The following is a 25,684-nucleotide window of genomic DNA, read 5'->3' on the forward strand; positions in this document are numbered from 1 at the left end:
TGAAATTCGGAGAAGGATTGTGATGACCAACAGATGCTACTATGGTCTAAGTAAGCAGTTTGGAAACAAGGCCACCTCCCGCCAGACCAAAACTCACACTCTACAAGACGCTGATACTACCCGTGCTGGATCTGAAGCATGTGTACTTACGCAAGCAGATGAGGCAGCTATTGGAGAGTTTGAGAGAATAATTCTCCGAAAGATCTATGGGCCGATCTGCGTTGACGGTGAATATCGCCGTCGAATGAACCATAAGTTGTACCAGCTATTCTCGGACATAGACATTGTTAGACGTATTGAGCTGCAGCGACTACGTTGGCTAGGTCATGTTGTAAGAATGGATGAAGATGCCCCAGCCCAGAAGTCATATAAAAGCGAACCAGCTGATGGTTCACGCAGAAGGGGAAGGCCACAGATAAGTTGGAAGGATCAAGTCGAAGACAACATTGCCGAAAATAGTCTTTCAAATTGAAAAATACTGCGCAAAAGACCGACGCGCCTGGAAATCTTTTGTAAGTTCGGCTTATGGAACGAAAGTTCTGTCACAAGCCAGCTGTGTAAGTAAGTAAGATTTTTTAAAGAGTATTTTTTCAAGGCCTACATAAGGCGTGGATTCTTTTAAGAATATTTTTTCAAGGCTTACATAAGGCGTGGATTCTTTTAAGAATATTTTTTCAAGGCCTACATAAGGCGTGGATTCTTTTAAGAATATTTTTTCAAGGCTTACATAAGGCGTGGATTCTTTTAAGAATATTTTTTCAAGGCCTATATAAGGCGTGGATTCTTTTAAGAATATTTTTTCAAGGTCTACATAAGGCGTGGATTCTTTTAAGAATATTTTTTCAAGGCCTATATAAGGCGTGGATTCTTTTAAGAATATTTTTTCAAGGCCTATATAAGGCGTGGATTCTTTTAAGAATATTTTTTCAAAGAAAAAAATCCACGCCATAGTCCTAATCTCCTAAATTATTGTATCACCCTCTTTCAAGTTGTCCTCCAAATAATTTTGTGGGGCCAGATTAGACCATACAACAAAATATTCTGTGTTAAAAGAGGTGTTGCCCTGACAACATACCAATCAAAAAACATTTGATACATAACTGGAAACAATACGGTTGTGTGTTGCTGTTCACATCGAACCCAGTTAACAGCAACTGATCCTTAGTTAGGCCGTAAGGTAAACACGATTTTATATTTTTGGGAAGATTTTTTTACATAATTTGAAAATTATGTTAAAATATATTTTGTTTTTGGAAATTTGAAAACAGGGAAATGACCTTACAAGAAAGCGATCAACAACAAAACCATGTTGCAATTTGATGTTGCATCAAACACAAAAAATGGTGTTGATATTCGTTTAACATGATATTGGATGGATGCATAACATTAACATATCATTTTGTTGTAGATGTTGTTATTGTTGATTGCGACCAGCTGATGGCCTTTTTTGGAACCGTTACCATCAGCGGAAAAAATTATAGGTTATCATCAAAGATGTGGAACGACAGCGCTTGATTTTTGATATGACTTTTGCCAAAACGAAAAACTCAAAAAATAACAGACCGACCAGATATTTCAGATATTTTTGATGCTTATTTGGATTTGTTTTTATAAATCATCGTTTATGTTTTTTTGAAAAAAGTCTTCTTTAAAAAATCCACGCCTTATTTGGTGGTCGGCTTGAAAAAAGTCTTCTTTAAAAAATCCACGCCTTATTTGGTGGTCGGCTTGAAAAAAGTCTTCTTTAAAAAATCCACGCCTTATTTGGTGGTCGGCTTGAAAAAAGTCTTCTTTAAAAAATCCACGCCTTGAAGACAGTCTTCTTTAAAAAATCCACGCCTTGAAGAAAGTCTTCTTTAAAAAATCCACGCCTTATTTGGTGGTCGGCTTGAAAAAAGTCTTCTTTAAAAAATCCACGCCTTATTTGGTGGTCGGCTTGAAAAAAGTCTTCTTTAAAAAATCCACGCCTTATTTGGTGGTCGGCTTGAAAAAAGTCTTCTTTAAAAAATCCACGCCTTATTTGGTGGTCGGCTTGAAAAAAGTCTTCTTTAAAAAATCCACGCCTTATTTGGTGGTCGGCTTGAAAAAAGTCTTCTTTAAAAAATCCACGCCTTATTTGGTGGTCGGCTTGAAAAAAGTCTTCTTTAAAAAATCCACGCCTTATTTGGTGGTCGGCTTGAAAAAAGTCTTCTTTAAAAAATCCACGCCTTATTTGGTGGTCGGCTTGAAAAAAGTCTTCTTTAAAAAATCCACGCCTTGAAGACAGTCTTCTTTAAAAAATCCACGCCTTGAAGAAAGTCTTCTTTAAAAAATCCACGCCTTATTTGGTGGTCGGCTTGAAAAAAGTCTTCTTTAAAAAATCCACGCCTTATTTGGTGGTCGGCTTGAAAAAAGTCTTCTTTAAAAAATCCACGCCTTATTTGGTGGTCGGCTTGAAAAAAGTCTTCTTTAAAAAATCCACGCCTTATTTGGTGGTCGGCTTGAAAAAAGTCTTCTTTAAAAAATCCACGCCTTATTTGGTGGTCGGCTTGAAAAAAGTCTTCTTTAAAAAATCCACGCCTTATTTGGTGGTCGGCTTGAAAAAAGTCTTCTTTAAAAAATCCACGCCTTATTTGGTGGTCGGCTTGAAAAAAGTCTTCTTTAAAAAATCCACGCCTTATTTGGTGGTCGGCTTGAAAAAAGTCTTCTTTAAAAAATCCACGCCTTATTTGGTGGTCGGCTTGAAAAAAGTCTTCTTTAAAAAATCCACGCCTTATTTGGTGGTCGGCTTGAAAAAAGTCTTCTTTAAAAAATCCACGCCTTATTTGGTGGTCGGCTTGAAAAAAGTCTTCTTTAAAAAATCCACGCCTTATTTGGTGGTCGGCTTGAAAAAAGTCTTCTTTAAAAAATCCACGTCTTATTTGGTGGTCGGCTTGAAAAAAGTCTTCTTTAAAAAATCCACGCCCTATTTGATGGTCGGCTTGAAAAAAGTCTTCTTTAAAAAATCCACGCCTTATTTGGTGGTCGGCTTGAAAAAGTCTTCTTTAAAAAATCCACGCCTTATTTAGTGGTCGGCTTGAAAAAAGTTTTCTTTAACAAATCCACGCCTTATTTGGTGGTCGGCTTGAAAAAAGTCTTCTTTAAAAAATCCACGTCTTATTTGGTGGTCGGCTTGAAAAAAGTCTTCTTTAAAAAATCCACGCCTTATTTGGTGGTCGGCTTGAAAAAAGTCTTCTTTAAAAAATCCACGTCTTATTTGGTGGTCGGCTTGAAAAAAGTCTTCTTTAAAAAATCCGCGCCTTATTTGGTGGTCATCTTGAAAAAAGTCTTCTTTAAAAAATCCACGCCTTAGTTGATGGTCGTTTTGAAAAAAGTCTTCTTTAAAAAATCCACGCCTAATCCATGCCTTTTTTAAGGCTTGAAAAAATATTTTTGCTTAGAAAATCCTCCCTCTGCCACCAAATCGATCCGTTTATTTATCTATCACCACGATTTTGAAAATAAATGCCTTGAAATTAATGACAATTGTCCGTTTGTGTGAAAATGTGGGCACATTTAAATTAACAAAATTTTAATGGGCCTGCAAAACATTTGTGGGCAGAGGGACATAACTTGTTCCGAACAGATGCATTTTTTTCGGCCATATTTTGTAAATGTCCCATTTGTCGATTCAAGCGAACAATCAACCACCACTTTTACAACAAATTGGCAATCTGTGCACATTTTTACAAAATTTCGTGTGTGCGAGAGTTGTAACATTTATCGGATTATTAATGAATGAACGGAAAAAAAGATCTACACAATGCGCCCAGTACAACAGCAACAACAAAAAAAGTAGTTTTTGATGAATGAATGAATTTAGCAGCTAGTTTTTTTGTGCAACGATGTATGATCCGACAGACAACCAGCCGAAAAAATGCAGTGCGTGCCTATTGTCCAGATTTGTGAGATACGTATATGTATATAGGTATGTTCAACTATTATTCCATTGAATTGGGTGAATGGTGGAGTATTTTTTCGAACTGTATTTATTACATTGACGATGATAATGGCTAGGTTTTTGTCGGGTTTAACAGATGTTAATAAATTTATGTTATAATTCCGGGTTGCACAATTTAAAAAAAATGTGTATTATTCTTGATTTTTTATTGGATGTGGATTTTTATACTCTACACAACTATGTTGTCAGGGTATTATAGCTTTGTGCAGCCCCAATAGTTTGTAACGCCGCGAAATATTGATCCTAGACCCACCTTTAAGTATACCGATCGTCATATCTCGACTAGCTGAGTCGATCTAGACATGTGTGTCCGTCTGTTATAATTTGTAAACACGATACAGGCCACAGTTATGGACCAATCTTCACAAAATTTTGCATATAGGTTGGATTCTTACTTACTTAGCTGACTTGTTACAGAACGGTTGTTCCATAAGCCGAGCTTAAAAAGATTTCCAAGCGCTTCGGTCTTGTGCGCATCTACTCAAATTTGAAATACCACTCATCCAAGATGTTGCTTTCTACTTGGTCTTTCCATCTGATTCGTGACCTTCCCCTTCCTACGGGAACCATCAGTAGGCTCGCTTTTATGTGCCTTTTGAGCTGGGGCATTCTTATTCATTCTCACAACATGACCTAGCCATCGTAGTCGCTGCAGCTCAATACGACTGACTATGTCGATGTCCGCGAATAAATTGCAAAGCTTGTGGTTCATTCGAGGCCGATATTCACCGTCGACGCAGATCGACCAGTAAATTCGCTGGCCTAGCCATCGTAGTCGCTGCAGCCCAATACGACAGACTATGTCGAAGTCCGCGTATAAATTGTAAAGCTCGTGGTTCATTCGACGCCGATATTCACCGTCGACTCAGATAGGCCCGTAGATCTTTCGGAGAATTTTTCGTTTCAAAACATCCCAAGAACTGCCTCATCTGCTTGCGCACGTACCCATGCTTCAGATCCATATAAAAGCACGGATAGTATTAGCGTCTTGTAAAGTGTGAGTTTGGCCTGGCGGGAGGTGGCTTTGTTTCTAAACTGCTTACTTAGACCATAGTAGCATCTGTTGGCTATCACAATCCTTCTCCGAATTTCAAAACTGATGTCATTCGTTTTATTTATGGCGGTACCAAGGTATATAAAATCTTTAACTACCTCGAAGCTGTAGTTCTCAAGTTCCACAGTTGGTTCGAGTCTACTGGACGTCTTGCACATTGATACCATCAGCTTGGTCTTCTTGCCGTTTACTGCCAGACCCACTTTGGCAGACTCCTTCTCAATTTGTTCAAAGGTGGCTGAGGTTCCAATCATTGGGCATGTATTCCTCTAGCCAAATTGTACTAATCAGCTGTTGCATGCTCCTGGCCATCATCTGACCACCGGACTTGAATAGTTCGGCTGGTAACCTGTCGGCTACTGCTGCTTTATTGTTCTTGAGCCGATTAATTGATTTTATGACCTCATCTTGGCTAGGTGGTATACACTGTATACCATCATCTCTTATTGGTTCTGGGGTATCTTTAAGACTTCATTAGACGTGGATTATTTAAAGTTTCAATAAGGCGTGGATTTTTCAAAAAAATATTTTTTCAAGACTACATAAGGCGTGGATTGAAATTTGATTGTCATTTTAATTCAAAATTTTTTTTTGTTTTTCAAACCCCATACCCACAATAACTATGTGTGCGCTAACCTTGATTTCTTTACATCAACTACTCATAGTTTTGCAACACATGCCGGCTGCTGCTGTATTCAAGGTCTCCTCCTCGTTGGCTCTTATATGCAATTGACGATAAATGCCATGCCATTGCATGGTCAAACGAGGCAGCAAAGAGGCAGCATAGAACAAAAAATAATAATAAAGAAAAAATATAATTATAATAATAATCATATTTTTCCACTCAGTTCTCATTGCTAATGAAAGACTGATTTGGTATTTGGAATGATAGATAGCTGCCTTCGTTCTAACGGACTTTGTGGGCTGGCTCACGCCACCCAGTCATCAGCCAGCTATGGACAGCTGACGAAGCAAGTTCATAGTCATAATTTGTTTTTTTTTTACTTTTTTCAGATGTGGAGAAGGCGGCTAGGTTCGGAATCTACATGTTTAAATGCAACAAATTCAATTAGAATAAACAACAAAAAGATACCGAGAAGTGCAGCCGAGTGGTCTATTAAATTAGAAGAAGAAGAAAAAATTGAGTAAATGCGATTGCATTGCATGGAGAAAATAAATTTATGTAGATTAAATGAAAATTATTTCTGTAATGCAAATTGAATTACATAGTTAGGGGGTAATGAATTGGTATGGACTATATAATTGGATATTAAAGTAAAGAGAAAGGTTGTAAAGAATATTTTTTTAAAAAACCAAGTAAAAATATTTTTTTTAAATCCCCTCTTTGTATAGACCGTGAAAACAATAACAAAAAAAATTTAAAAAACCCACACCTAGTATATATTATTGAAAAAATATTTTTTATTAAAATATATTATTTTGAAAATGCACGCCTCACTACTCTGAAATAGAGGATCATGAGCTCCTGCACAATATGGTAGATGACCTCTGAATTAAGAATATTTGTATTCCTACCACTGACCCACTTTCCATATTTACCTTCCTGACTCTGTCTTGGTGAATTCACCTACCCAGCAATCATAAAAAACCTCAATTTGCTAGAAGCTGCATTGATGAATTCATTATCGTATCCATTTGCTAGACGAATTCAATTTGAATAACATATTTCTAGGAATCAATGAATGGAAAATACCCCATGCCGCACCTCACCCCGCACACATTTGCAAACGGGTTAATAGTAATCAAGCGGTCCTTTTGTTGTTGGCTACATATGCCAGCCGATCATTGAGTAGTTTTACATTTTCAGACATACCCAACCACCTCCCACTTTTCCGAAAATCGTTTGCCAACAAATTGCATTTGTTATTTATTGAAGAAATATTTAATAAATTATTTATTTACATGGATGGTGTGGAGAGTGGTGATGGTGGTTGGGTTGGCAGGGAGATGAGGAGGAATCATGTGGGGGTGAAAATCTAGGTAAACACGACATATATCTTTTCCACCACTTTTCTTACATTTTCATATTTTCATCCTCTCCCTACCTCCCTCCCCCCTCTCTATAACTGTTAATAATGACGAAGTAGTAGTTTAGTTCGTTACTTTACAGTTGCACAAAAGTCAATTTGAAATGCATTTTTCATGTTTTCTGCTGATGTCGGATTCGATGATTGTTGTTAGAAAAATATTTTTGATCAATAATCTCTGACTAACGATGCAACAGCTCAGTCATAAACAGGAAAATTTTGCTATCTTTGCTTTTTATTTTCTGCTTTAATTCCTTTTACTAACGAAATTCTGTCAAAATGTCAGGGAAGGTTTTTTTTTTTGAAAAATTATTTTGCGGGGAAAAATATTAAATGCAATGATAAATGATATTAAAATTGAACTGATCGGCAAATAGATACCAATCATGGGTGGAAAAAAAGTTTAAGTGGATTTTTATGGATTCATCATAGTATGGTATGGAGGGTATATTAATTTTGTCATTTCGTTTGTAACTCATCGAAATATTCATTTCCGACCCCATAAAGTATATATATTCTTGATCAGGGTAAAATTCTAAGACGATCTAGACATGTTCGTCCGTCCTCTGTAATTACATTATCTTCTGAAGGAATTGAGATAGGGTGATGAAATTTTGCATAGGTTTGTCTTTTGTCTGCAGTTCGAAGATGGGATATATCGGTCCACTTTTAGGCATAGCTCCCATATAACGGTACCCCTAAATCTTCGGTATTTTGCAGTTCTTGAGCGCATTTTTCAACCGAATTTGCTGAAATTTGGTACAATGGGTTCCGATTGGGTACTAAATGTCTGTAATTTAGTTGTAATTAGCTGTAATTTAGTATTTGGTGTTCTTAATAGGTACCAAATCTCTCCACAGAAAATGATGAATCTAGGTCCATTTTCGGATAGCCCCCAATTAAGGGTACCCCCAATTTTCGGTATTTTGGGGTTCTTGAGCGCATTTTTCTACCAAATCCGCAATTTGGTATTTTGTAGACGTATATGTTAACAAATCTCCCCACCAAAAATTATTATTATTAATATTCACCCCCGTTTTTGGGGTGGTCCCCCTATAACCCCCTTTTTTACATTAAAATAGTTATCTAATTTGTTCCGCGTTTAGGGTTTGGTTCTAAGACTCTGTTGTCATCATTTCACATAAGGAGGATATCGAGATAAAAAAATAGAAAGTAAGGTTCGATAATGAATTATAACCCGCATTTAAGCACCGATAAGGACCGATATTGCCCATCTTCGAACTTGAACTAAGTCTGGAAGAAATAATAAGAAGGGCAAAGTTTGGATGAAATCAAAATTTAAAAAAAAAAATCGGTTCAAAGAAACATGGGGTCTAGAACCAATATTTCGATTAGGCACATTGTCCCCGTGTTAAATGGTATACACCCTCATTAGCCATAAACCTGAGGGTATAATTATCCATTAAAAATTTCCGAATTTTATATTATGGATTACATAATGGGTTTGTAGAAATGTCGGTATATGTCCACTTTTTGGTATTTTCCCTTTATTTTCATTTCAAGTACCTGTCAGTATATCCATGGTGGAGGGTGGCTTGAAATAATATGCTTTGAAAAATCCACGCTAAATGGTGGCTTGAAAAAATAATCTTTAAAAGATCTACTCCACTATTAAGGCTTGAAAAAAGTCTTCTTTTAAAAAATCCACGCCTTATTTGGTGACTTGAAAAAGTCTTCTTTTAAAAAAATCCACGCCTTATTTAATGGCTTGAAAAAAGTCTTCTTTAAAAAATCCACGCCGGCTTGAAAAAAGTCTTCTTTGAAAAATCCACGCCGGCTTGAAAAAAAGTCTTCTTTGAAAAATCCACGCCGGCTTGAAAAAAAGTCTTCTTTAAAAAATCCAAGCCGGCTTGAAAAAAGTCTTCTTTAAAAAATCCACGCCGGCTTGAAAAAGTCTTCTTTAAAAAATCCACGCCGGCTTGAAAAAAGTCTTCTTTTAAAAATCCACGCCTAATTTGGTGGCTTGAAAAAAGTTTTCTTTAACAAATCCACGCCTTATTTGGTGGTCGGCTTGAAAAAAGTCTTCTTTAAAAAATCCACGCCTTATTTGGTGGTCATCTTGAAAAAAGTCTTCTTTAAAAAATCCGCGCCTTATTTGGTGGTCATCTTGAAAAAAGTCTTCTTTAAAAAATCCACGCCTTAGTTGGTGGTCGTTTTGAAAAAAGTCTTCTTTAAAATATCCACGCCTTATTTGGTGGTCGGCTTGAAAAAAGTCTTCTTTAAAAAATCGACGCCTTATTTGGTGGTCGGCTTGAAAAAAGTCTTCTTTAAAAAATCCACGCCTTATTTGGTGTTCGGCTTGAAAAAAGTCTTCTTTAAAAAATCCACGCCTTATTTGGTGGTCGTCTTGAAAAAAGTCTTCTTTAAAAAATCCACGCCTTATTTGGTGGTCGGCTTGAAAAAAGTCTTCTTTAAAAAATCCACGCCTTATTTGATGGTCGGCTTGAAAAAAGTCGTCTTTAAAAAATCCACGCCTTAGGTGGAGGCTTGAAAAAAGTCTTCTTTAAAAAATCCACGCCTTATTTAAGCCTTGAAAAAATATTCGTTAAAAAATCCACGCCTTATTTAAGCCTTGAAAAAATATTCGTTAAAAATCCACGCCTTTTTTAAGCCTTGAAAAAATATTCGTTAAAAAATCCACGCCTTATTTAAGCCTAGAAAAAATATTCGTTAAAAAATCCACGCCTTATTTAAGCCTTGAAAAAAGTCTTCTTTAAAAAAATCCACGACTTATTTAAGCCTTGAAAAAATATTCGTTAAAAATCCACGCCTTATTTAAGCCTTGAAAAAATATTCGTTAAAAAAATCCACGCTTTTGGTGGCTTGATAAAAAAAATCTTTAAAAAATTCACGCCTTATTTAGTGGCTTTAAAAAAATATTCTTTAAAAAATCCACGCCTATTTGGTGGCTTGAAAAAAGTCTTCTATAAAAAATCCACGCCTTATTTGGTTACTTGAAAAAAGTCTTCTTTAAAAAATCCACGCCTTAAGTGGTTGCTTGAAAAAAATCTTCTTTAAAAAATCCACACCTTAGGTGGAGGCTTGAAAAAAGTCTTCTTTAAAAAATCCACGCCTTATTTGGTGGCTTGAAAAAAGTCTTCTTTAAAAAATCCACGCCTTAAGTGGTTGCTTGAAAAAAAATCTTCTTTAAAAAATCCACACCTTAGGCGGAGGCTTGAAAAAAGTCTTCTTTAAAAAATCCACGCCTTAGGTGGAGGCTTGGAATTTATTAACTTGTAATGACCACTCATTATCTGCTTAGTTGTTACTATGTTCATAGTTACTTGTTTGGTTGTAAATTACCTTCTTTGGAAACGTTTAGTACTTGGGAGTTACTTCTTTTTGGCTATCTGACCATTCTCATTAACAAAACCTCCATTCTTTGTGTGGTTCATTTTTTCTCTTGAACCAAACCCCAATTTGTATTTGCTCATTAACATTGTAAGTAAACTGAATATTTTTGGCTTACTAACAAATAATTTCCATTGTGTTGTAACATTAACTCGAAATTCAAGGTCAAATGAAAAAAATGTCTTTAATTTTTACCTTTAACCCTTTGTGGCCCAATGTTGCCCACAGGCAACAAAATGTTTTAGAGCTTATATTTCATATGTAGCTAGTAGATATATATTCTTTGTATTTCATTCGTCAAGACCTGATTATCGACGACACATATCAAAAGAAAAATCAACAAAATTCAAATTTTTGGTAAAGTTATGAGCTTTTTAATGTAGAGAAGAGGGCAAAAATGTGTACAGTACTAATTTGTGTATACAGTCCAAATTATTTAAATCGCTTCGCATTCGAAATGTACAAATTCTGCCATCAGAATTATTTTTGATTCTTATAAAAATGAATATAGAGAATAATTTAAAATGATTTTTTCGTCGATTTTTCATTTGGTTTTCTTGATACTGGGCTTTCATTTTTCAGAAAGGATGTACTGTATCTACCGAATGCAAGGATGTAGCGATCTCAAATTTTGTCCATATCCTATCTAGGATAGATGCATTAAATCTGTGAACAGAAAATTGTTCTATGATTACGGAAAAAAATTCGGGGCTCAAAGGGTTAAAAACAAATTTATGCATCTCACGATAGATGGTCTGCCATGGTGGTGGAGAGGCTGCTGTCGTGACTTTTTGTCATAAACTAAAGCGGATGTTTGGTTTTTGTCGTAATTTATGGAGTTCCCTTTAAGCTAAGAGAGCTTTGTTCGAACTAGGGCTTAGTTCCATTATTCCCCTTAAAATATTCATTAGTGATCAGTGACACTTAGTTTTGAAAATATCTATAACTTTTTTCTCTCTTCCTCAAATTTGACATGACTATCTTCCATTTTTTTTGGGCGGCTTCATATTTCTTTATTTCTATTTTATTTTGGTTTATTTTAATAAATCAAATAAAATTTTATTCTTATATAATATTCAATATTTAATTTTTTTTAAATAAATTTCTCATGAAATTTGTCTTCCTTCTCCAAAGACTTCCTATAAATATTTTTTATTTTTTTTTTAATTTGGAAAATAATTTAATTTTGGAAAATAATCCTTAAGTATGAACTCTAAAAAGGTTGAATTCCTCTCCCACCTTTATCTACCAATTTTGCAAAACTTTTTACAACAAAGTATTCTAATCTCCTTGCTACACAATTCCGAACAACTTAATTTCCACTCTATTTCCACCCTGCCCCATGGTAGAGTCTTTGCATTTGAAAGCCTTCTTCCCAATTGCTGTTCACAGCCAGCAAACAGAGACGTCCGTTCTGGTCTCATATTATCTATCTATGTGTTGTTTTTGTTTTGTATTACACATGTAATTCAATTAATATTTACACAACGCACGTCCCACCTTGTTGTAATGTCAGTAATTACAAGCGATACTTCTTTGGTCTTTACAACAATAACAACAACAAGTTTTCAATTACAATAATCCCAGTTGCAAAGAGGCAAAAATACTTGGTGGTGGTGTTTGGTACGTAGTGGACAGGTATCAACACCTTAGCCGTTATAAAGGTAAAAGTGATTAAATTCAAAATTTAAGATTTTTAAAAAATATTTTTGAAGGCTACAGGAAAGCGTGGATTTTATAAAAATAATTTTTCAACCCACCAAATAAGGCGTGGATTTTTTAAAGAAGACTTTTTTCAAGCCACCAAATAAGGCGAGGATTTTTTAAAGAAGACTTTTTTCAAGCCGACCACCAAATAAGGCCTAGATTTTTTAGGAAGACTTTTTTTCCAGCCGACCACCAAATAAGGCGTGGATTTTTTAAAGAAGACTTTTTTTCAAGCCACCAAATAAGGCGTGGATTTTTTAAAGAAGACTTTTTTCAAGCCACCAAATAAGGCGTGGATTTTTTAAAGAAGACTTTTTTCAGGTATTTAGTATTTATAGGGCTATTGAGGATTATTTCAATTATCGACTTATTCTATTCTTAACTATGATCCGACCTCCTGAGTTACCCCATCACCAGCAATGACTATCATTTACATGGCAGTTCTATGTGAGACCGTTTCTGGGACCAATTTGCAGACAGCAGATTTTTGCATTTCGACCCTTCTTACACAGATTGGCTTGCCACTCCATTCTGCACCGTTTCATATGAAATTTTGCCCAAAGGGGTCGGTCGATTGGTCGAATATTATTGGACACTCGAGCCGAACATAAATGATATTGGATGTGTTATTGGATTATTTGCCAACAGGCAACAGACATAACAACGGACGGACAGATAGACAGACAGACAGACGGGACTAGCTAGCCAACCAGCCAGCCAGAGCGTTGTATGGATGAATGGTGGTTACACTTGAATGAGATATTGGTAATATCAACACATTACACATGTATGTGTGTGTAAGTGTCTGTCTGTGTCTTCCATGTATGGAGTGTCTTGTGTGCGTGCTTGGCTATTTTGCTGTAAGGATGTAATTTTGCGGCTTATTAACAAATAAACAAGTTAATAATGGATGGCAAATGATTAACTAGCAAATAAATCCCTTTTAAGAGCTTCTTCTTTACCGCCTTAAGATAAAGCAGAAGAAACGACGAATAAATGGTAAGTAAGAAAAAAAACTAGACAAAGGATAGCTAACAGGTAGATGCTACACCTGAGTTGTTAAATGCCCCGACAATCTTCTGGGTGATTTCGAGAAGACGACGTTGCACCGATTGTTTTGGCTTGGACTATCTTATCCAATGGAATGAATTGCTTGGGATTTTGTAGTCTTTTGGTCTCAACTTTAGTGTGGCTCCAAATGGCCGGCAGGTAGTAACAACAACAACATCAGCTTTATGGATGGTTAAATGTTTGCAGACAAATCTGAAAAAAAAAACAAAGTCACAACAACAAGTCGTCATACAAACGTACCACAATGAGACGTGTTGGAATTTAGGTTTTCTTAGTTTTTTTTTCGTAATTTTGAAAACATCTTCTAGCACCATTCGAAAAAAATGGATTTAACAACCATCCGAAGTCATATACCTTAAAAAATACCTTAAAAAACATTTAAATGGAACATTTTTTATGTGTCGAAGAGATATTTTAAACAAATGAAATTAATTTTCACAAAGGAAACTGAAGATAATGGACAGGAGGCACTTAAGGGGCGAAGTAAACATGAAAATTCTGTGAAAGTTCAAACAGCGTTCAAATTAAGCCTTGATTTTTTGAAAATATCTGTTAGGTCTATAAAAAGGCGTACATTTTTAAAAAATATTTTTTGAGGCCTAGAAGAAGGAGTGGATTTTTTTAAATATTTTTTGAGGTCTATAAAAAGGCTTGGATTTTTTAAAAATATTTTTGAAGGCATGGCTTATTCAAATAATATTTTTTCAAAAGCAGGTCTTGTTTTTTTAAACAAGACCTGCTTTTTATACCCTTCACCACACTTTGGTACAGGGTATTATGTCTTTGTGCAAATGTTTGTAACAGGCAAAAGGAAACGAGATAGACACATGGTTCCATTTGAGAATATGCATAGAATCACTTTTTAAGTCGATTTAGGCATGTCCGTCCGTCTGTCTGTCCATGTTAAATTGTAAATAAAGAACAGGTTGCATTTATGATCCGAATTGGATGAAATTTGGCACTGACTTAGGTCTAGAAGGATGTGTGTTAAGTTTCCTGAAAATCGGTCCAGATTTAGATATAGCCCCTATATATATATTCGTCCGATTTAATGTAAATGGTGCACCAATTTCCATATATATTATTCGATTTGCAGGAAATTTGGCATTGCGTACTGAACTGAATCTAGAATGATGTGTGCTAAGTTTCGTGAAATTCGATTCAGATTTAAATATAGCTCCCATACATATGTTCGTCCGATTTGATAGAAATGGTGCACCAACGTCTCTATATATCTTGCGATATGCAAGAAATTTGACATAGCATATTGAATAGAGTTTAGAATGATGTGTGCTAAATTTCGTGAAAATCGGTTCTGATTTCTATATGGCTCCCATATATAATTTCGCCCGATTTTATGTAAATGGTGCATCAAAGTCAATATATATCTTTCGATTTGCACGAAATTTGGCATTGCGTACTGAACTGAATCTAGAATGATGTGTGCTAAGTTTCGTGAAATTCGATTTAGATTTAAATATAGCTCCCATACATATGTTCGTCCGATTTGATAGAAATGGTGCACCAACGTATCTATATATCTTTCGATATGCAATAAATTTGGCATAGCGTACTTAATTAAGTCTAGAGTGATATGTGTTAAGTTTCGTGAAAATCGGTTCAGATTTCGATATAGCTTCCATATATATTTTCGTCCGATTTTATGTAAATGGTGCATCAAAGTCAATATATATCTTTCGGTTTGCACGAATTTTGGCATAGCGTAATGAATTAGGTCTGGAAAGATGTGTGTTAATTTTCGGGAAAATCGGTTCGGATTTAGATATAGCTCCTATATATTTTTTTTCATCCGATTTTATGTAAATTGTGCACTAAAGACCCAAAGTTTGTCTGATTGCCACACAATTTCGGCAAGTCTCATTGAAATTGGTTCAGATTTTGATATAGCTTCCCCCAAAAGTAGGCCGATTTACACAATATTTTGCACAACGTACTGAAGTTAATATAATCTAGCGTGTGGAAAATTTTGAAATCCTATATATATTTTCTCCCGATTATAAGTACTCAAAATGTGGCCGATATGCACAAAACTAGTTTCGATGAAATCAGTTTAGATTTCGATATAGCTTTCATATATATATATATATATATATATACTGACTGATTTAACGATTCATCAACGCGCAGACTAAACGGCTCAAGCTAGAATCTTGAAATTTTGGGTGAGGGTCACTCTTGGTCCAAATGTGACAGATAAGGCTGGGTTTTTGAAAATTCGTACTAGAACGGTACGAAAAGTACCAAAAACTACTAAATGTGATTGAGAGGTAGGGTCGATATGAGGAGAGTTTGAAAAGCGTGTACTCATGTGTACGGAAACTACTATATGGTACTATATTTGGTACAATTTAGATATGGGTGAACCGATAGAGCTGGAAGCTTTACATTTGAAGTTAGGATCATTGTTGGGGTATAATTGAGCTATTTAGGAAATTTTTTCAAGGCGTGGATCGAGGCTTCAAAATATATATATATTTTTTTTTTTTAATTTTCAAAAATAGAATTATTAACATATTTTTTTCTTCAAAATTAATTTATCACCATAACATTACACCCACCCTTTTCCTCCATTATTATTCAAATGACAATTAGAACATTTAGCTTTTTGACTTCAGAATGATGAACAAATTATCATTAGTTTTTACTTTGGTTTTTAAAACATGATTTTGAATAAATTAGACCAACTTCTGTTAGAACTACAAACAAACAAAGTATTGAATTGAAATTAGAACAAAAAATTGAGTTATCAGTCAGATGCCCAGTATAATTTATTCCATGTAACACCATTTTAATAGAATTCCCTGGAATTCACTGAACCGTGTTAAGTGATCTCTCTCGACCCTTAAGGGTTCCCTTAATGAAGTTATCGAGGGATCATTTGCATTTAAGCCAATTATAGCTATTATGACAATTGTACCAAAGAAGAAAAAAACGAATAGTTTACTTGGAGTCTATATTTACAGGAAAACATGGAATGTGCATTAAGAGAAGGTAAACTATTTTCATTGTGGTAAATAGTTGAAGTGTTTGACAGACAAACTCTCAATACTGTTTTGAACCAATTATCGTTACATTTTAAATTTTGGTTTTGTTTATTTTTACAGACAGTCAATATTGAGAGCCAAAAAAAATAGCCCTCAACAATCCACATCTTGTCTAGACTTCAAAAAATATTTAAAAAAATCCACATCTTATCTAGACTTCAAAAAATATTTGAAAAAATCCATGCCTTGTGTAGATTTGAAAAAAATTTTTTAAAAAAATCCATGCCTTGTGTAGATTTGGAAAAAAAATTTTAAAAAAATCCACGCCTTGTCTAGTCTTCAAAAAATATTTTTAAAAAGGATTCCATTTATATATTTATTTTGTCTTCCTCTTCATATTTTTTTTTCTCTGATATTGATCTTCGAAACCTTTACTAATTCCTTGATTTTCTTTTTTTTTTCTTTGTTTCTTTCCAGGTTGTCCACTCACTACAAGTTCACACTGTTTGAAATGTAATCGAGAGGGTTGCATCAAGTGCACCTTTTATTTGGTCACCGATACCCGCCAGTGTGTCGAACGCTGTCCATCTGGTTACGTTGATCAATGGTCGGCACATACAGAGTTCATGGGTCGCGTATGTGTACCCATTGGCTATTCAGGTGCTCTCATGGCCGCCTTGGCCGGCATGTTTGGTGGCTTTCTGGTCTGTCTGTCCATACTCGCCGTGGCTGTGATGCTGGTGAAACGTCGACGCAGACGTAAGGCCATTAAACAGAAATTGATTAATGAAAATACCATGGATCGTTCGGATTTTCTACGTCAACTGAATGATATGCGACCAAATGCGGAATATTTTCTAGCCATGTTAAATGATACCCGTCGACAGATACGAAAATTATATTTGGCTGGAGATGTGGCAGCAGCGAATTCATATCGCCCGATTGTGCGAGATTTGGCAAGGATTTTGATTTTACTGAATAGGCCGATCGAGTTGATACCAGCCGCTCCACACGATTGGAATCGTTTGTATACATGGTCTGAGCAGGTGCTCGAACGTTATAGGCCTCAGGTAGGCCAGCTGATAGATTTCTTTCAGAATTCAAATGGTGTTGATGTTGATGAATTTGATGCCACCTCAGTGTATCGTCAGAAGGTGGGCGGTGGAGGGTTCTACAAGCAGAGTGCCACATTGCAGTCTTCATCGAATTTGAATGGTGGTAAAGGATGTGGTGGCGGCAGCGGAGGTGGTGGAAAGGCACAAAAAATGCATCTTTTCGGTTCGCTGATTAGTTTGCACGAATTCGAGGAGCCTCGACCCTCCGACCCGTTTGGCAGTAGCTTTAACACCCTGAAAAGTGGCAATCTCATATCAGATCTCAATGCTAGTTCATTGTGGCTGGAGGATGAGTTCTATAAATTAGGTTTTCGACCGCAAGATGAAATAACGACTGAACTGTAGATTAGAAAAAAATATTTAAAAAAATCCTCTTCATCTTTGCGAAGTTATTTTTTTCTGTTATTTTAAAATGTTTTTGTTAACTGAAAAAGAAGAAATTTTTTTTTAAAAACTTTATTTTTTTCCAAAAAAATAAAAGTTTTTCGTTGTCAACTGTGAATATGTTTTTATTTTTTTTTAGTTTAATTTAATTAATTAAATTACATTATGTACTTGTGTATTTGATCTTAATTTATATGTATGTATATCTGGAAGTATTATTGTCGGTCCAAACTAAGTGTCTAAGGAAAAAATAAATAAATTTTGAAACTCAAATCCAAACAAGTGCTCAAATGAATAGAACAAAAATTGAAGTGAATAAAAAATGTGTAAATAAGAAGAAAAACAAAACGAAATTATTCTTAATTTTTTAGAAATTAAGTTCAAAAAAAAAATTAATGAAGAAAAAATTGCAGTAGATTTTGTTGTAGAAGGGATTTTGAAAATTTAAAGGAATTTTTTTTTATATAGAAAAGAGTCTCCACGGACATGAAGAATTTTTTATATCGAAAAAGAGTCCACAGGTCACTGTGGATTTTTTTCTATATCGAAGAAGGGTCCACAGAGAACTGTGGATTTTTTTCTATAGAAATTTTTTTTTTTTTAAAGAAAAAAGTGTCCACAGAGAAATTTGGAATTTTTTTCTATAGAAAAAAGAGTCCACAGAGAACTGTGGAATTTTTTTCTATAGAAATAAGAGTCCACAGGGTCCTGTGGAATTTTTTTCTATAGAAAAAAGAGTCCACAGGGTCCTGTGGAATTTTTTTCTATAGAAAAAAGAGTCCACAGGGTCCTGTGGAATTTTTTTCTATAGAAAAAAGAGTCCACAGGGTCCTGTGGAATTTTTTTCTATAGAAAAAAGAGTCCACAGGGTCCTGTGGAATTTTTTTCTATAGAAAAAAGAGTCCACAGGGTCCTGTGGAATTTTTTTCTATAGAAAAAAGAGTCCACAGGGTCCTGTGGAATTTTTTTCTATAGAAAAAAGAGTCCACAGGGTCCTGTGGAATTTTTTTCTATAGAAAAAAGAGTCCACAGGGTCCTGTGGAATTTTTTTCTACTTGTTTTTTCTATAGAAAAAATTCCACAGTTCTCTGTGGACACTTTTTTCTATAAAAAAAATTGCAAAGTTGTCTATGGAGGCTTTTTTTCTATAGAAGAAATTATTTTTTAATTTTCAAAATTTTAAATTTTCTTTATACACAAAATCTACTGTTTTTTTATTATTATTATTTAAGTAAATAAAATTGTAATATACAAAAAAATTCTCTAGCTATTATATTTACGCAACTAAATATTAATGTACACCTTCTCTATGTAATAAAAAAATAATATTGTGCCTTATCCCCACACCTTTAACCAAAAAAAAAAAACAAATTCTCATAAGGTGTTAATCTCTACCATACAAAATAAATCATGCACATTATTTTCAATTTAAAACAAAAATGCTTCCACATCCAACCTTGAGTTTTCACGTTCACGGTCTTCCTCCTCTTTACACCACAAGCTTTTATTTATTTTTTGTTTTCAAGCTCTCTCTACTGTCTTCCACTCGATTTGATTTCATTTATTATTGATTTTTAAAACACCATAACCACCACAACAACTATAACAATAAAAAAAAACATTCCATATGGATTAAAAACTAAATATTGTATTTATGTTTATAATTTCGAATTATTTGTTGAAATTCATTGTGAAAAAATTTTATTTTTTTGTCTTTTAATTTTTTTTTTTTTTTTGTTAAACTAGTCACAAAGAATATTGTACACAAAAAGTAAACACACACCCCATGCGTCTCAAAAAAGTAGTAACTAATAATCAAAATAATGTTTTTGAAAATTGTATATTTATTTTTTTAAATTTTATATAAAAAAAATTATTGCAAAATAATAAAAAATATATAATTCTGTATCTCTTTACCCTAACCCCCTTTGTATATTATTTTCATTTCAAATCAATGATTTGTCGATGTTTAGTTTCGCAATATTAGTCTATAAACAAGCAAAAACCAACAAACAAATAAATATATTTAAAGAAAACAAAATAAAAAATAAAATAAATTAAAAAATCTAAAAATTTTGATTTTTTATTTCAACCATAGAATTCAATTCCTCGACCCATTGGTACAAAATGTATTAAAAACGGCGTAGATTTATTAAAAATATGTTTTTCGAGACATGTAAAGGCGTAGATTTCTTAAAAATATGTTTCCGAGGTGTAGAATTATTAAAAATATTTTTTCCGAGGCGTAGATTTATTAAAAATATTTTTTCCGAGGCGTAGACTTATAAAATTTTTTTTCCGAGGCGTAGATTTCTTAAAAATATTTTTCCGAGGCGTAGATTTATTAAAAATATTTTTTCTGAGGCGTAGATTTATTAAACATATTTTTTCCGAGGCGTAGATTTATTAAAAATATTTTTTCCGAGACGTAGATTTATTAAACATATTTTTTCCGAGGCGTAGATTTATTAAAAATATTTTTTCCGAGGCGTAGATTTATTAAAAATATTTTTTCCGAGGCGTAGACTTATAAAATTTTTTTTTCCGAGGCGTAGATTTCTTAAAAATATTTTTCCGAGGCGTAGATTTATTAAAAATATTTTTTTCTAGAGGCGTAGATTTATTAAACATATTTTTTCCGAGGCGTAGATTTATTAAAAATATTTTTTCCGAGGCGTAGATTTATTAAAAATATTTTTTCCGAGGCGTAGACTTATAAATTTTTTTTTTTTTCCGAGGCGTAGATTTATTAAAAATATTTTTTCCGAAGCGTAGATTTATTAAAAATATTTTTTCCGAGGCGTAGATTTATAAAATTTTTTTTTTCCGAGGCGTAGATTTATTAAAAATATTTTTTCCGAGGCGTAGATTTATTAAAAATATTTTTTCCGAGGCGTAGATTTATTACAAATATTTTTTTCCGAGGCGTAGATTTATTAAAAATATTTTTTCCGAAGCGTAGATTTATTAAAAATATTTTTTCCGAGGCGTAGATTTATAAAATTTTTTTTTTCCGAGGCGTAGATTTATTAAAAATATTTTTTCCGAGGCGTAGATTTATTAAAAATATTTTTTCCGAGGCGTAGATTTATTACAAATATTTTTTCCGATGCGTAGATTTATTACAAATATTTTTTCCGAGGCGTAGATTTATTACAAATATTTTTTCCGATGCGTAGATTTATTACAAATATTTTTTCCGAGACGTAGATTTATTACAAATATTTTTTCCGAGGCGTAGATTTATTACAAATATTTTTTCCGAGGCGTAGATTTATTAAAAATATTTTTTCCGAGACCTATAAAGGCGTAGATTTATTAAAAATATTTTTTCCGAGACCTATAAAGGCGTAGATTTATTAAAAATATTTTTTCCGAGACCTATAAAGGCGTAAACATTAATATTGACCCACGGTATAGGCTGCCCAAATCGCCTATACAACTTTGTTTTGATTTAACAAAAAATTAGTAGAAATTTACAATATCTTCGAACTTTCACAAAATGCCAATTTTCTGTCATATTACATTAATTTCAATCGCTATTGACAATATGGAATAAAAGTTTACAATTTCCCCTACCCATTGATGCAAAATTTACGAAAATCCGTTAAGTATTCGCTGAGTTATTGGCATTTGAATTCAACCATGATGCGAAATATACCTACTGTTCGGTGCTGGGCGCCTATTACCTGAAAATGAAAAATCACACAGAAATGCATCTTTTACCAAAGGGAAGTTTTCCGTCTTTCAAAGGGGCTGCTGAATACTATAGCATACTCTCAGGCGGAGAGTATAGCGCTCAGCGAATATTATATTTTTTGTGAGTCACCCTATCACATTGTTTGTATAATTTTGTGAATCGCCCTATCAGAAATGATGTGCTAGGGTGATTCACAAAATTATACAAACAAATATTGCGATAGGGTTATTCACAAAATTATATAAACAATGTGATAGGGTGACTCACAAAATTATACAAACAATGTGATAGGGTGACTCATAACATTATAATATTCGCTAAGCACTATACCCTCCGCCTGAAAGTATGCTTTAGTATTCAGCAGCCCTTTTGAAAGATGAAAACTTGCCTTTGGGTAAAAGATGCATTTTTGTGTGATTTTCATTTTCAGGTAATAGGCGCCCAGCACCGAACAGTAGCTATATTTTGCATCACGGTTGAATTCAAATGCAAATAACTGAGCGAATATTTAACCGATTTTCGTAAATTTTGTACCAATGCACTATAGGTAATTTGGACAGTTTTTGGGCAAAAAGTAATTTTTTCAATTTTGGAGAATAAAATCTTTTTTGATGTCATTAAAAAGAAAACATGTCAAATTTTATGAATCTGTAAGATTTTTTGCGTAAAAGTGTCTTAAAAGCGGTGAAAATCGTTGCCAAACTCTAAACTTTGAAAATAAAATTAAAGAAATAAAAAAATTTAATGAATCAAGTCGTATTTTAAACCGTTTAAAACCGCTAAATTCAAAGCATAAACATAAAAATTAAACATGGAGAGTATTAACGGTGGTGTGCGCTATTTATTTAATAAATAATATTTGTTAATACGTTTGTGTAGCGATTCAAAATTTACATATTTGACTATAATAAAAGAATTTTTTCTATTTTTTACACATAAGTCATTTTAGATAGACTTTTACTAAAATGTTTAAATTTGTCTGATCTTTTGACAACTGAAATATATAAATGAAAGCCTTCTAAATTGATTCCAATAGGTCTCAAATTGCGATTTTTTGCGTTTTTCAAGATATACCAGTTTTTTGTAGGGAACTTCAGGATAAAAAAATAATATTTTCAATATTTGGTTTGATGAAAGAAATAAAAGTAAGGAAATATATTGTTGTTCACAACGTCCCCGCAAGTAAAATTGCCAATAACAACAATATGGACGAAAAATACGTCAAATTAAAATAGGAAATTAGGTTATTTTGCATGCATTTGTCAAGATGCACCGAATGACATAAGAAGATAGAACTTTTCCGCGAAAAAACGAATACGCACGAATTTTGATTACAAAACAAATAACGTGACTCTTAATCCGCAAATAAGTTGTCGAAGGAAAGATTATGAGAAAAAAATCTAAATAGTGGAGAACAGAAAATGGCGGGGTTGAGTTCCCCCTTAGAATATAAACCATCAAACATTTACTTTTTTACTTTTTTCAGGATTGATTAAAAATAAAAAAGTGGCATATAAAAAAAATTTGTTCAGTATATCCAGTGTTTACTATAATCGTGTTCGACTGTAGTAAGCATGGTTTTATCTCACTTTTACATATTAATGTCCTTAAGGAGTATTAGTGGGTACTGTATTAATAGTTATTAATGCATTCTGCAAAAACATACGACATTGTAATAATTATTCCCTTAAAAATTTAATCGCGGGGTCGAAATTTTATTAAATTACTACTCTAATCGTTTTCAATCGTTTGTTGTGTATAAAACAACTAATGAAAATATCTGAAAAGTATTAGCTTTGTTCGTTATATATGTAGTTGCTTATAACCGTTGTTCGTTATATCCGGTTTTTACTGTAGAAATCTGCGTTTTCTCTTTCTTGTACATATACATCATTTAAAAAGTCAAAAAATCGTTTAAAACCGCTGTTATTAATTTTTTCCTAAAAACAGGGCAAATTACCTATAGTGCAATGCTTAGGGGAAATTGTAAACTTTTGTTCCATATTGACAATATCTATTGAAATTAATTTAATATAAGAGAAAATTGTCATTTTGTGAAAGTTCGAAAATATTTGAAATATCGACTAATTTTTTTGTTATATGTAAATAAAGCTGTATGGTCGATTTGGGCAGCCTACACGTGGGCCAATATTAACAGCCTGTTTATGTATTTCGAAAGAAAAGTTTCTTTCGCTTTCAATGCGAATGAAAATCAATTTTGGTTCATATAAAAAGTTTTTACAGGCAAAATAAGTCGAACGATAAAGAACTCGAAAGAAAACGTAAAAGCATATTTTTTCTTTACAAATTGGGTTTATGTATGACGAAAAAGCTGTCTTTATGCGAACGAGAATGTCATATTCACTCACTTGCTTTATAGCTTTCGAATGAGTTGCAAAATCGCGAACTATGTACGAAAATTTGAAGCACATTCACACAACACAATCTCTATACAAAATAAAAATTTTTGGAACATGTTTTATAGGTATGGTTTGTATTTTTTATTCATGTTTTTGGAAAATAAAATTGTACAAAATTCTAACAAATACAGAAAATTTCCATTTGACATTTTTTTATATTCAAATGTGTGATTGTATTTGTGTAGTTTGTTCTCATTTCTCATTTGACTCTCATTTATTGAACATTTTTGTAAAACTTTACATTTAATTTAGTAGTTTTTCGAATGGTATACGTAACGGCAAACGAACGATAGCTTTCGAAATACATGAACGCTTTTTTAAACGAAAGTGAGTGAGTTACTTTCTTTCGCATTGATTTTCGTTCGAAATAGAAAAACAGGCTGTAATAATTTTTGGTAAGAAAAAGCATATCATTTGGATAGTCCTCGTCCTTTTATAAGCCACGAAAAAATATCCAGGCCTTTTATAGGCCTCGAAAAAAATATCTAGGCCTTTTATAAGCCTCGAAGAAATTATCCAGGCCTTTTATAAGCCTCCAAAAAAATATATCCCGGCCTTTTATAAGCCTCGAAAAAAGAATATCCAGGCCTTTTATAAGCCTCGAAAAAATTATCCAGGCCTTTTATAAGCCTCGAAAAATATCCAGGGCTATTATATGCCTCGAAAAAGTTATCCAGGACATGGTAAAATTGACAAGCCTCGGAAAAAATATCCAGGCCTTTTATAAGCCTGAAAAAAATTATCCAGGCTGAATTTCCTTTATAAGCCTCAAAAAAATATATCCAGGGCTTTTACAAGCCTCGAAAAAAATATATCCAGGCCTTTTATAAGCCTCAAAAAATATATCCAGGGCTTTTACAAGCCTCGAAAAAAATATATCCAGGCCTTTTATAAGCCTCAAAAAAAAATTATCCAGGCCTTTTATAAGCCTCGAAAAAAATTATCCAGGCCTTTTATAAGACTCGAAAAAATTATCCAGGCTTTTTATAAGCCTCAAAAAAATATCCAGGCCTATTATAAGCCTCGAAAAAATTGTCCAGGCCTTTTATAAGCATCGAAAAAAATATCCAGGCCTTTTATAAGCCTCGAAAAAATATCCAAGCCTTTTATAAACCTCCAGGTCTTGAAAAAATATTTTATAATAAATCCACGTGTTTTATAAGCCTTGAAAAAATAATTTTAGGCCTCGAACAAACTATTTCAAAAAATATTTTTATTTTTTAATAAATCCACGCCTTTCATGGTTTTATAGTTTTAAGAAAAACCACGCCCATTATAGGTCGTGTCGGACATGACAACATGTACAAAGTTTTGGAACATTCCACCTTATGGTAAATGGTATATTAAATATATTTTCATAAATTTATGTTGTATATAAAAAATATATGTTTTCTTATTTATTTTGTTTACAAAAAGATATCGATTTTTAACAAAAAATCGAATTTTGTTGTTACAACAATATTTTAATTCTTAACAATATTTTTATGTTTTTGTTTTTATATTTTTTTAATATATACACATATTATTTTATATGTGAAATGAGAGAATGTTGTATAACAAAATCTTAGCACAATTTCAATGAAGTGAGTTCGAAAAAACCGAAGAAAAGAAAAAAACTTAAAAACTAAACTTAAATCAAGGTCTAATAATTAATAGATGTTGTATGTATGTAAAGTGTGTTGAAAACAAAATGTTATAAATGCCAAAAATAATGGATGAATAAATGAAATACGAAATATGATACTCAATAATATAATCAAAACACAATAAAAAGTAATAATGTAAACTAAAAAAGTGTATGTACGTACGAAAAGAAGAATACGAAATTA

At 33.2% G+C, this 25,684-nt stretch overlaps 1 protein-coding gene across 1 annotated transcript in view; it reads left to right on the forward strand.

The window, feature by feature from the left end:
* LOC133321295 (uncharacterized) overlaps positions 1–17,742 on the forward strand; it is a 159,788-nt gene extending 142,046 nt beyond the window's left edge. The window contains exon 2 of the mRNA XM_061530387.1: positions 16,714–17,742. Within this exon, the coding sequence (XP_061386371.1) occupies positions 16,714–17,696 (983 nt within the window). The 3' untranslated portion in view covers positions 17,697–17,742. The remainder of the gene's footprint in view (positions 1–16,713) is intronic.
* The last annotated feature ends 7,942 nt before the right edge of the window (positions 17,743–25,684 follow it).

The sequence above is a fragment of the Musca vetustissima genome, unplaced genomic scaffold, assembly GCF_032173495.1.
Source record: "Musca vetustissima isolate MV318-11 ecotype Yass unplaced genomic scaffold, APGP_CSIRO_Mvet_v1 utg19795, whole genome shotgun sequence".
Taxonomy (NCBI): Eukaryota; Metazoa; Arthropoda; class Insecta; order Diptera; family Muscidae; genus Musca; species Musca vetustissima.